We start from the raw sequence: 14,357 nt of genomic DNA on the forward strand, positions 1-14,357 counted from the left end.
TAATATGCATCTTACACATCATAAACATACTGTGTGGTGAGTAAATGATATGGCTTTTAGAAATTAAACACAGAGGTCAAGCTGGCTCTGAAAGTAATATATGGTTTATACCCATCCATGAACTATGGACTTCTCTTTTTAAAAGCTTTGTTCCAGTATACGGGTTCACTACTGTAATCCATGTGTCAAGTAACTACAAATTAATTTGTGTGTGTGCGTGCGTGTGTGTATTAAATCATCTGTAAAAGTGGATACGTAGATTTTTCATGCCTGAACTTGTGGCTTTTCATCCTAATTTCATAAGAGTGATTTTATCAGCATTTTGATAGATACACAGATATATAGGGCCTAATTCTCCATTATTTACACCAGTTGTACAGCAGTGCAATTAAATTTGCTTCAAGTGAGTTACTTCTTATTATATCACTGTGAGAAGAATATCAGACCATAACTATTCTGTAATGTAGCACAAAGAGTAATTCTGGTAAATTAGTTAAATTATAGTTTTTTTCAACTAGATAACACATAGGGCCTGAGTCTCGTTTCACTTACATTGGTGCAAGTCAGGAATAACTGACATCAATGGAGTTACATCAGTCAATAAATCTAGCATAATATCATAATCAATACCAACCATAACAAATTCTGGGCATGACTCTGAAGTCCTTGGGCTGTGTAGCTTCGATCAATTTCCAAGCAGAGTAGTTTTCTAGCACCAGGCCTAGTGTTGCTAACCCGGAACATCTCATCTTTCACGTTTTTTATGCAAAGAACCTGATTTTGTTTGTATTTCAATTGAAATGGTGTGACACACAGGGTACGTCTGCACCGCAGGGCTAAAGTTGGAATAAGCTATGCAATTTTGGCTAGATCAATTGCGTCGCTTAAGTTGAAATAGCTCAACTCGGCTTTTGACGCTGTCTACACAGCAGGAAGTCGAAGTAAGAACGTTCTTCCTTCGACTTCCCTTTCTCCTCGTGAAATGAAGGTTACCAGGAGTCGGAGTAAGAAGTCCTCCAGCTAACATTATTTCAAAATAAAGGCTGGTAGAGTAGACGCACATGGTGTTATTTCGGAATACATCAGTTATTCCAAAATAACGCTGCTGTGTAGATGTATCCAGAGGGTCACCCTCAACTGAAAGTGTGTGTGTGTTGTGTATGTGTGTGAGACACTTCTGTTGGAATGTTTTTTGAAAACTGCTGTTGCAAATGACCCTTGAAAGAGGTTAGAGAACAAAGGAATAGAGTTTTCTTTATTTTGTTTTTCAGTCTGACTGCAATTAATGATTAGTCAATTGTACTATACTCAGTTTTCCTGATTGTTGTGGCACACACAAATAAAGGGAAAGAAAACAGTCTTAAAATAGGAAAAGGTAATTGTTAAACCGAAAAAATTGGCTCATGGGCAGATGTACACCAGAAATTACTTTAAACAGATTAAAAAACCTGATTTAAGCTGACCGTGTCCCTTTTAATGATGCTATGGTGTAGTTGTGTTTAGTTTGCATTTCAAAAGTCCTATCTTCCAGGGTTGATAACTCAGACAAACACTTATTCTGGGTTGTAATTCTGCATTCAGAGCCAGAATCTCAGATGGTGTAAATCAGTATAGTTCCATTGAAATCAATGAAATTTACCAATTTATACCAGCTGAAGAGATGGTTCCATAGTTTCCTGATTAAAAACAGCACATGGTTTTTGGTTGGTTGGTTTTGATTGGGTTTTTTCCTCCCACTTTCCTATCTTCTTACAAATGTGACTGCTACAGCACTAAGCAAAAGGCCTTCATTAAGTTAAAAATCAAGCTTACATGTCAGGCTTATCCTTTCAAAACTCAGGAAATTTGCAGTTACAGTTGAAGTATTGCTCTTCCTCTACCCCTCCTCTATGCTTAAACCTTCAGGCTCACACGGTATGTAGAATAATTCACTCTTCCGATGTTCTGAGACAAAGAACTATACACTTCATTCTCTGATCCTTACTTAAAATTTATTCTCTGGAACAAATGAGGAGTTTAACGTGGGCAAGGACTACCGATTTCATCCGATGAATATCTCACCACAATATGTTTCTGATGCTCTCTAGTATACAGTCTGATCCTGCTCTCATTAAAATCAGTGGCTGAACATCTATTGAATCCTATACAGCATCACTCTCATACACAAGAAGAATTGGGAGTAATTCCTTTCAAGTCAGTGAGAGGAAATTGTGCCAGAACACAATGTGATGTATTGTAACTAAATTAATTGTTTTTACTCGATGAGGGGATTTTAAGGGTCTTATTGAGTGATGTAAAAATTCAACAATTAACTTTTAAATTTATTTAACTGTATTTAAATTTTGTATTTGCCTAAATGAAAAAGAACATGTGAAAAAAAATCAAAACCAGAGACGAAAAACAACTAATTCAGTCTATTTCTCTACCACTGCAAGATAATCCTTGGTGAGCAAAGGATTTCAGTTCAGTATAAAATGGATTTTCAATCCTAATTTCCTTACACGCTTCTGAAACGCCATCCCTGTGGGGCAACATTTTCATTTTACAATAATCATGATGCTTGTTTTCATTGCTTATTTTTTCATCCGTATTTTCAATTGCCCATGTCACTTTGTAAGATTACATCTTTCAAAAGTGATGCCCTTTGTTTTGCTTTCCTAAAAGATTAGCAGGATTTCTAGTGACGGCACCCAATTTGTTGACTCATTAGACTATGTAGTTGGAAAAATCTAGCAAAGAACTTTCCTTTACATCACTTTATCAATGTTGCATAGTAGCCAAAATTTCTTAACAAAGGTAAAGTATTATGGACAGCAAGGTTTCAAGAATTTCAATATGTTCTCTCTTTTCTCTTTAGCTATTTTTGATCTTTGTGTTTTCAGAAAAATTAATCCACCTCTGTGATGACTGGGGAGAGGGATACACTTTTCTAGACATTCCAGCCATTCAGTTAACTATTGAGAAAGACTTTATTTAACTGAATGGCCAGAATGGCCAAAAAAGTGTATTTCCCCCCCCACCACCACCCCATACAACACACTCCATTCATCACTGCCTCCTTTGTCAGTTACACTATACATTAGATCTGTGGAAATTTCTTTTTTTGAATTCTTGCTCTAGTCCTATTGAGGGCCTCATTCCATCCTCACTACCGACACAGGCAAATCAGCACTGATTTCCATCTGAGCTTTTCTAGTCTTGAGAGTAGGAGCAGCCCCAAAGACGCTTATTAGCTAGGGACATCATCATAAATTAGCTAGGGACATCATCGTACAGTGGCAATGAGGATAATACTGTCATATGAACAAAAACCGGAAAAAAAGAGAGAGTTGAAATAGATATGGAGAATGTGTAACAATTTGAAGAGAGACTCTGGAAATAAAACAGCTCAAAAAGGAAATACCATCAGGATCCTAATTCTATTCAGTATTAGCCAAGCATTAACCACTTTAATCCTTAAATTAATAAGAATTTCCCCCTCTGCCGTCCTCTCCCATTATTTGAGCTAAAGTTTGATAGAACTGGGAGTTTCTGCCATCCATAAACCGACAAAAATGCTGCTGGATCCTAAGGAAAGGGGAAGACAACACCTAACTGGTTAAATATTTTGCATAAATATTTATAAAAGTGTCAGAAAACATATAACCACTTCAAATTTATTGCTTTGGCACTTGAACTGGGGGAGGCTTAGGGGAGGAGGAAAGGGGTTAGCAAACAGTGTGTTCATAGGACTGCTGCCACCCACAGTCAAGTAACAGTATAAATATAATCAGAAAGACCGCAGAGATGGGATTTCAACCAAACGCCTTCTAGGTTTAGAACACTAAATACCTTTAATCAGGTGCATTTAAAGGAGCAAATATCACTCAATCTTGATTGTATCATTCCTCTTGTCAGTGTATTTCAGAATCAGGCCATGTGCACAAATAGGAGAACATTAGGAAAGAGGCCATGCTTTTCAAAAGATAGGATTGTCAGGATTTAAAGCAGGCATTCCCTGTCCCTTAGCACTAAAATCACATACGAGCATCTTAATTGGCACAATGTAAGGAAGACCTGACCACCCTCATGTCCACAGGTTCTGGCACAAACAGATTTAGGGTCTGACCCTGAAAACAATTATTATGAATTGTTCTGGACAGAACAACTCACAGTAGTAAACAGAGAATGTTTTTGGGATTGAGCCTTGCTTCGGGAGGAATTTGGCTACTCACAGCAGTTTGCTCTTTGCCCTATGCATGCAGGATCAAGTCCTTACAACCAATACATACTGTAGCCTTCAGAGAATCAAAGATGGATTTTTAAAGAAGTCTCTGGAAGACAGGGACTCTGGAACTTCAGTGGGAGTATGGGGACTACTTTCTGTAGGCAGTTGTGAGGTCCCAGATAATGATTTAATTGGAACTTCTGCATGTGAAATGACTGCAGGGTTAATCAGTGAATGTCATGAAAAATATATGATTAGTAAATGAAACGTTCTAAGGATTCTTTAGGAAGGCACCTATTTCAGGGATGGAGAAGTTTAATGGAATACCATAGTTTAGGATCTCAACACGATACTTCAGGTTTCCAGCATTCATTTTTGACTCTTACATATGGTCCCTGAAATGACTAAACAGTCAGAAACAGATTATACTTTTTCCTCTTTGCCATTAAAGTTTACTTTTTTGGTACCTCTGTTTTGGTGGATTGCCAGCTTATATACATGCTCAAGCAAACGGTACAATTTCCAAAAACATCTATTTGACTTCAGAGCCTGAGTCCCGTCGATGTGCTATGGAAAACTGTAAACTATCGATTTAATTTTGTAACTGCGAAGATGTGCAATTTTTCAAGCTTTTATTTTTTCCTTAAAGACCTCAACCAAAAAAATCCCAGCCCACCAACCACTTCTTCATAAGAAGAAATTAACTGCAAAAGGACAAGAAGTCAACAAGTCATGTCAAAATAGGCACTGTAGATTTTTCCCCATCCTTAGACACATATTTCCTAGTAAGAAGTGACTTTCAAGATTGATAGGTTTACTTTAGCCGAACCTCCAATTATGCCAAAAGAGAGCTTGATCTAATGGAGCTCTGAGGGGCAAATTATTCAGTATGCACAACTATACTTAAAACACTCTTCCTGTATTTGTCAGTGAATAGACATTTGCTGCAACCAACTTTCAGTAATTATATTTCTGTAGCTATCTGCTTGAGCTCTCCCAAAGCCACTTTACAGTCCTATTCTATGCAACACATTCCTTGAGTTCAATTGGAATTACAGAACAGCTCTGTAGCTGTTCACCCTTAGTAGGAGATATATAGTACAACTTATCTAAGTTTCAACTATCTGAAATTTCCTGTTATCCAAAAGTTTCCTACTGCCTGTTAATTAGACCAAAACTCCCCTCAACTTTATTAATCCTTGATTAGCCAAAATCCCCTTGACATTTTGTTAATGAGGGTTGTAGTGCATCACAAATGGCACTCAGCGATCAGAGGAATAGGACCATTAGCCATATAAACATATACAGATAGGACAAAATAGATAATTAATATGATAGTATATGCATTGCATCAGAAGACACAGGCATCTGTGTAGGGGACACTACTTGTTTGTTTCTTTCACCTTCAGGTTACAGTCCCTGAAGTTCCCTGTCAATTTAAACAAGATGTAGATTAGGGCCCCGATTCTGAAAAGACTTGTGCATGAATATGCTGACGGTTAGGCATATGTAACAGGCCTTGCAGAATTGGAACCTATTTCATTCTCCAGAGCAGGCTCATTTTCAGTCAGCTGCTTTCTTGAACTGTAAATCCTGCAGGAACACCTTGCAGTTTTCAGTGCAGCAGCCAAATGTTCACAGGTAACCTGAATGCTTTCAACAACTGAAATGTGCAACTTCAGTTTGATTTGTTGGTGTAAGTCAGGGCATTTTTGCCTTGACAAATCTAAATGGTATATTAACTCTAAATGCCATTTGGCCAGGAAAGCTCCAACATATTTATATTGTAATTCTAAAGCTTTCACTGATGAATGGATTTTTCAGGAGTGGTGCAAGTTAGAGCTTTTGGGAAATCACTTTACAGTGTTTTCAGGCAAAGGAGGGACATTATCAACACCTTGAAAATTATGGGCCCGATCCTGTCCCTATTAAGGTCACTGGCCAAACTCCTATTGACTTTGGGATGTTCATTAAGATTACATGACAATTCCTGAACTCAAACTGCAGACGAGTGTTACCAATTTGACTTACATTTGGTCTGATGCGCAAATGCCGTCCCTAAAAACGAGCTTAATTTGAGCACGGGGATGTTTTAGTTAAGCAAGAACCAGATCTGTGTCGAAACAGAGGCAGATTCATCTCTGCATTTTCTAAAGAGAACCAATTTCTAAACTCCGGTGGGAACCAGCGATTCTTACACCCCTGTCACCCCAAGGATAAAGCACAGCCAGAAGGTCTCTGGCATGGGGATGGCACCGCCAGCCCTGCAAACTACACACACCAATGCGCCCCCAGGAATCTCGGACGACGGGCAAACTGTTCCCATAGGGCGCGTCGCTGCTTTATTCTCACTTTGCAAACCCGCCAGCTGCCCCCAGAGAGCCGGTGCAAAGCCTGTTGCCGTTCCCGCAGCCCTTGGCGCAAAGTGTCAGCTGCCCGGCCCGCGGCAGCGCTCCGCAAGCCGCCTTCACCTCCCTGCTCCCACCCCACCGCTACCCAGGCAGCCGCGAGCCCGAGGGGAGGGAGGCTCCCAGGTTGGGGGGGGGGGGGGTCGCGTCTCCCCAAGCGGGCGAGGCGCTGCCTGGGACCCACCCCGAGAGCCGAGCTTTGGGCAGCGCCGCTCAGCCACGCTCCGGACCCGCCGCCCGGCTGCTGGGGGCGGGGGGCTCCGTACTCACCCGCGGCCCGGAAGCTGCGGACCGTGTTGCCCTCGCCGAGGGGCAGCGGGCAGGGGCCGGGCCGGGCGTCGGGCTCCGCGCTCCAGCCGCCGCCGCGGAACTTGCCGTAGAGCCGCCGCATGTGCTCCGAGACCTTGTCGGGCGGCGCTGCGGGGCCGCGCTCACCTGCCGCCCGGGCGGTGGCTCCTCCCAGGGCCGCTCTCCGGCGGAGCCCCCCCAGGCGCGCCCGCAGCAGGTCCCCCCGCGCCAGGCGCAGGCAGCCCCAGGCCAGGCAGAGGCTCAGCAGCAGCCAGCGGGGGGCCCCGGCCATGCCGCCGGCAGCGAGCGCCCGCCCGCCGGGGCGCGGAGAGGGGCTAGCGCGCGGGGCAGAGCCCGGGCCGCCGCAGGCTGGAGGCTGGAGCCCCGAGCTGCATGCACGCCCCGCGGCCCCGCCTGGCGAGTGCGGCGAGCCCGGGGGCGGGCGGGGGCTCCCCTTCCCCGGGCAGGTGGGGCGCGGGGAGGTCGCTGCCGGGGGTGGCGCTGCGGGGCTGGGGCTCGCTGCGCTGCACGGACGCGCCGCCGCCTCCTCCTCGGCCGCAGGGAGCCGCTCTGTGCGGAGCCCCGGCGGCGGGCGCGAGGCGAAGCGCAGGGGGGCTCCCCCCCTCGCCCCGAGAGCGACAGGCGAGCGCAGCTGGCGGCGTCCTGCGGGGCGGGCGGAGAGCGGCTGCTTCGCCTCCCCGCCCGCCCCTTCCAAAAAACAGGGGGGAGGAGAGTGGGAAGGGGGGGGGGGGCTGCGCGTAAAACAGAGGCTGCTGCAGCTGGTCGGCGCGCCCAGAGCGCGGCAGCGGGCGGGGAACACGCGAGCGGGAACCTGGGGCGAGCGCGGAGCCCGAACCCCGCTCCCTGGCGGGATGGCTCCCGAAGGGCGCTCGGGTCCGTCCCGCCCCGCACTGGCGCAGGGGTGCGAGCCCGCAGCAGAGAGCCCCCGCTGGGGCGCGAGGGCTCCACAGCTCGGCCCAGACCTTAAAGCCTCTTTTTTGGGGGGGGCGAGTTTATTGCGGTTGAAGGCAGGGACATGTTGCGCGCCACAGCAGATCCGGACACCTCAGGGCATCCCTAGCGCGCGGGGCAAGAGCCACGCAGAGGACTTTGCCAAGGGAGGTGGTGGAATCTCCCTCTCTGGAGATATTTAAGAACAGGTTAGATAGACATCTGTCAGGGATGGTGTAGACGGAGCTTGGTCCTGCCTTGAGGGCTGGGGGCTGGACTCGATGACCTCTCGAGGTCCCTTCCAGTCCTATGAGTCTATGATTCTATGACTTCGCGCGCCTCAGTCACTCGCCAGCCCTTTTCGCAGTCACCCCGAGGGAATTAATTGCCCCCCCCCCAATGCCACAACAGCCTCACTGCACGTGCAATAATGTCCCTTTTAGCTCCACTCCGATTACATTCGGCCCCAGAAACTGAGTCATTGGCAACGGGAATCCTCCCTTCACACATCTGGAAAGGAAAACAAACACATGAAACGAGATAAAGTAGAACAATCCCTGCCCTTCCGAAGTGTCTGCGTGAATCTGTTCAAGCTTGGAAAACAAGCAGCTTTCTGGTCTGGAGAAGGGAAATATGAGTTTATACTGCATTTAGTGCATGGGCTTCATCACTCAGTATTTTCCCCGTTGTATTCATGTACTCGACTATTTATGTACATTTGTACATTACTCATGTATAGCATGTAGTTTATATCTTTCATGTGCAGATTATACGGCCATATAAACGGGTATAGCCCAATACCGACATGAATAGACTAAAATTTTCATAATCACATAAGGGAGTTAGACACCCGTCTTTAATTGATTTTTGATGAGAGTGGGTGACAAATACATTTAAGTGTTTTAAAAATTCCCACTCACAAATTATAATACACACATGTAAGTATGTATGTGTAAATATAAAGGGGCCACTATATACATATTACTAACACCACTAGTGTACCATGTTATAAAATGGGGATGTTTGATATACAAATAATATATATATTGTATATTAATCTGCCCTGCTCTTGCCCCCACCCCCAAAAGGTGACTAGTTATTTTGGATTTCTTCATTTCTGGGTAGCCAAATCAAAACATGATAAAAAAAACCCCCTGTTTTTCATGTTCAGTAAGGCATTCAAAAAAACCTAGAGACTTCTAAATGTAGCATATATATATACATATGCAGTTGTATGTTTCCTAATGCTTTTCATTTTACTGATATATGTAATTATCAATGTGCATTAAAGTTGGGCAATTAAACATACAAAAGTGACAAAAAAGCAAACGTAAGGTGTTATGGGGCAGGTTTCTTCCTTAAATAAAAAGAGTATTTCTTGCTTTTAAAACTGAAAAAAAAATACTTGATTTTAGGTAAAAAATTCACTATATACATCTGGCTGAGCTCAAGAAAGAAAATCTTCAGTCTAAAAGATGAATATCTAAGCAAGTGAAAATATGGGTTAGAATGTAACTGCCATTTCAACTTTAATTATAGTGTTCTCTGCCACTGCTGAGAGATATAATTAGAAAAACCATATAAATAAAACTATAATAGAGTAATACAGACTGGTTCAAACCTACATAGGCAAAGAGATTAACAGTTAAAAATGTACTCTCTTGTGCCTTGGTATGTGAGGGCATCTTCAAAGGATGGGCAATCTTACAAATGATGGTCTGCAATCTGATCTTACATCAGCATAGATCAGGCGTGACTCCACTCTCATCACGGTGATATAAAACCTAAGGGTATGTCTACACTACAGGATAAAGTTGAATTAAGATACCAACTTCCGCTACATTAATTGCGTAGCTGAAGTTGAAGTACCTTCACTCCACTTTTGGAGCTGTCCACACTGCAGGAACTTGAAGGGAGAACATTCTTCCTTCGACTTCTCTTATTCATCGTGGAAGCTGGACTACTGGCATCGACCAGAGCCACCCCCCCTCCACCCTCAGTTTGAATTAATGTGTCTTCAATAGACCTGATCATTCAAACCCTAGAAGATTGAGAGTGGCAGCTTTGATCGTCTCTGTAGTGTAGACATACCCGAAGAGAGCAGAATTAGATCCACTGTGTGCTACTGAGTTAGTTAAAGAGGGAAGCCCAGACTGGAATCTCACATTCCTTTTGTGATTTTATTTTAATTCTTTTGATTTTTCTTATAAAGCTTTGTTTATGGGTTCATTTCTTTTTATTTAGTTTTTAAAGATTGCAATAATTAATCCAAACTAAGCATGTACAACAGTTCACATAATAAACCATAATAGCTACTCCACAACTATTATAATCAAGGATCTAAGAATGTAGTTTGGGACCTGAGAAATAGTAGTTTCACTGACCCTTTATGCTCTAGTATATTAGTCCAGAATCAGGCCTTCTGCAAGCTGAGCATGTAGTTCTAATGCATTTAAATGCCCATTGACTTCAGCTGAAGTTATATACATGGAATGCCTACAGGATGAGGATCAGACTATAACTATGAACTTATTAAACCCAAAATGTGGGTCAAATTCTGCATGTTTATGAATTGTCCCACTGAATGTATGAGTAAACCCAGCAAGATTGGATCAGTACCAGTGCTTGTACTAATCCATAACATTTAGAGTTCAACAAACAAACAAACCCCTCAGACTGAACTTATTAGATAGGAGTAAAGTTCCTTTGAGGTGTACAAGGGTAAATAGACGGGCGTCTTTTTAGATGATTCATTTCAAACGGAGGAAGTTTTAATGTCTTGGTTCTGGTTGTGCAACTCATATTCAAACTGAATCCAACTTATTAATGTATGTTACTAATAATCATGATGATGGCAGATTTGGGACCTCATGGCATCTGACTTTGATTCCAGCTTCACTGGTTTAACATCAATGCATTTTTATTGGAATCATTTATATTGCAGTTGGGCTGAGGAACCTTAATCATGGAGCAGGAGCAGGAGTTCTAGGTGCTGAACAAAAAGACAGTCCCTACTCCAAGGAGTTTAGAATCTCACGCTATAGACTTAACTCTTAATTTACACCAGTGTGAGATAAGCATCAGGCGCTCAAAGTCTACACAACTTGTGTTGCTTTACTGAGGAATTGTGCATTTTATGTTCTTAGCACCATAATAGTTCTTATGCTATTAACTTCCTGGCAGCAAGAGAGCCTTACAGAACTCACAGGTTCACCCCCTGGATGCCAAGGGAATGATGTGATAGTGAACTTTACAAAAGCAAACATCACTGGGAAAGATTGTTGGTTTGTTCTCCATCACTAAGTGCCATTGTGTCCATATATCAATGCAGCACATTCATCTTCTGTGAACAATATTACAAACTACAAGACACATTTCTGTTTTATGGTAACAAAATCCAAACACCTGGTATGCTGGGTTAGTTAGGCTCAGGTCAAGTACCATCTGTGTGTATAACCCTATACAAATGTGTCATTTTTAAGAGAGGTGGGGGAGTGAAAAGAGGAAGAATTCAGCAGAGGACTGGGAGCGTGATACAGCTGGAGGAAGATATGGATGAAGAATTTACAGCTCCCTTTATTGTGTAATATACATCTATACTATCAGCACAGTTGAAAGGATCATGAAATCAGCATAGTCAGAATATGAGACTGTTGTATAGTTGCTGCTGCTCTAGACTACCATGAGCACAAAGACAAAAGTGGACAAGAAAATTGGATTGGGCTCTTACAACTTTCAAGTATCTACAAAATCCATAAGATGACAGGGCCCTTTGTCTAAAATACCCTTATGAGTGCTTGTTGAATTACCCTGCAACCTGGGATTAAGACAAGTTTTCTTTTTCCATGTTTCCCATACTGTGTATTGCTTTGTGTCTTCCGATTATGGAAGACTGCTCCAATTTTAGCAACATGGCAAGAGGGACGAATTCCAGCTCCCCCTCATGTGTAGGAGGAGTGAGGAGCTGTATCGAGTGAGTGGAAGGTCCATGAATGATTTTAGTTGCACAGGGCAGGTGATTTTAGTTGCACAGGGCAGGTGCAAAAGTAAAGCCCCTTAAGTTGCCAAGGCAGCTGACACAGGAGCTGTTGCCACCAAGTTCATGCCAGCAGAGAGTTCACTTTTCCATGTCTGAAAGGGCGGCTGGATCAGATTTCGGTGGCATTGTGATTATGCACTTGCTCCAGCAGCAGACATTTTGATTTAGCATGGACCGTTGCTTAAAAGTGGTCAGGCCATGCCCTAGCTGTGAACCCTTCCCCATCTCAGCTCTGAGGCCTAAGGAACTTTGAGAAAGTTAAAAAAAAAAAAAAAAAATCATTGAGGGCCCTTGCCTCCCGTTCCCCTGCTAATTGGTGCCATTGCAGATAATACCAATTTCTTGCATAGTAGAAGCCTGTTCACTGGGAGCTGGCCTGAGATCACGAACCCATTTCATGTAGGATGTTGCAAAGATGACAGTGAGTTCAAGCCACTGGCAGTCTGGACCATATCCAAGCCAGTAATCCAGAGCTGAAAGGTTCCATATCCTACTGCCAATCCCCTGAGACATCTAGTTTTCACTGGTTGTGCTTAAGTAAATAGCTAGTGTAGTGCTTATTGGTAATAAGTAAATAAAAATTTGGCAGAAAGTACTTGTGCTTAATTCAAATTATATGACTTAAAATTTGTAACAGTGATTTTGTACCCATACTGTTAACTTGCAATTTGTTTTATATGACTGTAAATGTGTGGTTGCATTTTATAGAAACTGTTAGAGGTCACACTACTTCACAGTCATACTGTGGTTCTTAGTCACCGTGACCATTATACTGTAAGGGGACAGCTGTACTTATCAGAAGATCGACGCTCCAGAGGTCGATCGTCTGGTGTTTGATTTAGCGGGTCTAGTAGAGACCCGCTAAATCAAATGCTGAGGGCAGCCCCAGCTGGCATCCTGTACTCCTCCTTCTGCGAGGACTAAGGGAAGCCAATGAGAGTGTTTGCTCCTGTCAGCCTCCCACAGCGCGGACACCACCAAGGCTTGGCTTAAGGTAAACCAACTCCAGCTACACATTTTGCATCGCCGGAGTTGCATACCATAAGCCAGCTTTCCTAGTTTAGTGTAGACCAGGCCTAAGGGTGGGCACTGGGTGTCCAATTCCCTTTGAAAGACTATGGGAATTGGGAGCCTAATTCCTATCACTGCTTTTGGAAACCTCAGTCTAAAATCTTACAAAATAAGAACTCAGTCTTCTGCTACTGAAATCATTGGGGTTTTGCTGTTGATTGAGGGGGAGAAATGTTCAAAAGCAGCTAGAGGATTTAGGAGTACAAGTCCTTACTCACATTGACTTTCATGATCAATTGAAAGGACTTGTGCTTCTAAATCTCCCAGGTCTTTTTGAAAACTCTTTCCCTTAAATGAGACAGACTCAAACCCTAACTTTATTGTGTGGGGCACAATCTCTTTATGCTCAGGGCCAAAATCACCCGACTCCCGGGCTGCCAGTGGAGCGTCTCAGGGTGAATTTGGCTCTTAGGTTGGAGAGAGGGTTCAAAGCAGGAAGAGAGGGTCAAATACTGAATTTCCCTTTCTGCTGGGTCCACCCGTCCCCCAAGGCATCACAGATTGTATACGCCAAAATAGGGGTATTCAAAATAAGCCTGGAAATGTTGGTCTTGGTGAACAGTTGGCAGCACATTTAGCAAACACACGGCAGCCCATCCAAGAGTAGCATCTCAAATCACAGGTTCTGGAGCCCATTTTCTTTCACAAATCTGTGACTGTTTGTGAGGACTAGTTTCCACACATTATGGTTGTTAAGGCTTTGTCTGCCCTGAAGTGGGGAATGAGTCTCCCAGCCTGGGGTAGTCAGAGGCGTGCTAGGTAGCGTGCTGAAAATAGTTGTGTGGATGTTGCAGCTCAGATGGTAGCTTGGGCCCCTCAGACTGAGATTACGTGGCTAACCCTGGTTCAAGGGAAGTAGTGGGGGCAAAAGATCTATCTGGTTTCAAGATTAAATTAGATGGGTTTATGAAGGGGATGGTTTGATGAGAAAACATGATCATGATCTTGGGAACTAATTGACCATTCATTATCAGTGGGAAATAGGTCAATGGAGGGATGATAGGAGTTACTATAGAGAACTTTCTGGGTGACTGGCTGATGAGTCTTGCCCACATGCTCAGGGTTTAGCTGATCGCCATATTTGGGGTCGGGAAGGAATTTTCCTCCAGGGTAGATTGGCAGAGGCCCTGGAGGTTTTTCGCCTTCCTCTGTAGCATGGGGTATAGATCACAGCTAGAGGATTCTCTGCATCTTGGGGTCTTCAAAGTATTTGAAGGCTTCAATATCTGAGATATAGGTGAGAGGATTATTCTAGGAGGGGTGGGTGAGATTTTGTGGCCTGCACTGTGCAGGGGGTCAGACTAGATGATCGTAATGGTCCCTTCTGACCTTAAAGTCTATGAGTCTATGAGTAATGGAGCTGCTAATCTTAGCCCTACACGTACAAGTCTGC

At 43.6% G+C, this 14,357-nt stretch overlaps 1 protein-coding gene across 1 annotated transcript in view; it reads right to left on the reverse strand.

The window, feature by feature from the left end:
- Positions 1–7,595, reverse strand: part of BMP3 (bone morphogenetic protein 3) — a 30,823-nt gene extending 23,228 nt beyond the window's left edge. Inside the window, exon 1 of the mRNA XM_075929471.2 lies at positions 6,886–7,595. Within this exon, the coding sequence (XP_075785586.2) occupies positions 6,886–7,195 (310 nt within the window). The 5' untranslated portion in view covers positions 7,196–7,595. The remainder of the gene's footprint in view (positions 1–6,885) is intronic.
- Positions 7,596–14,357: the final 6,762 nt, after the last annotated feature.

The sequence above is a fragment of the Pelodiscus sinensis genome, chromosome 4, assembly GCF_052426305.1.
Source record: "Pelodiscus sinensis isolate ZL-2025 chromosome 4, ASM5242630v1, whole genome shotgun sequence".
Classification (NCBI taxonomy): domain Eukaryota; kingdom Metazoa; phylum Chordata; order Testudines; family Trionychidae; genus Pelodiscus; species Pelodiscus sinensis.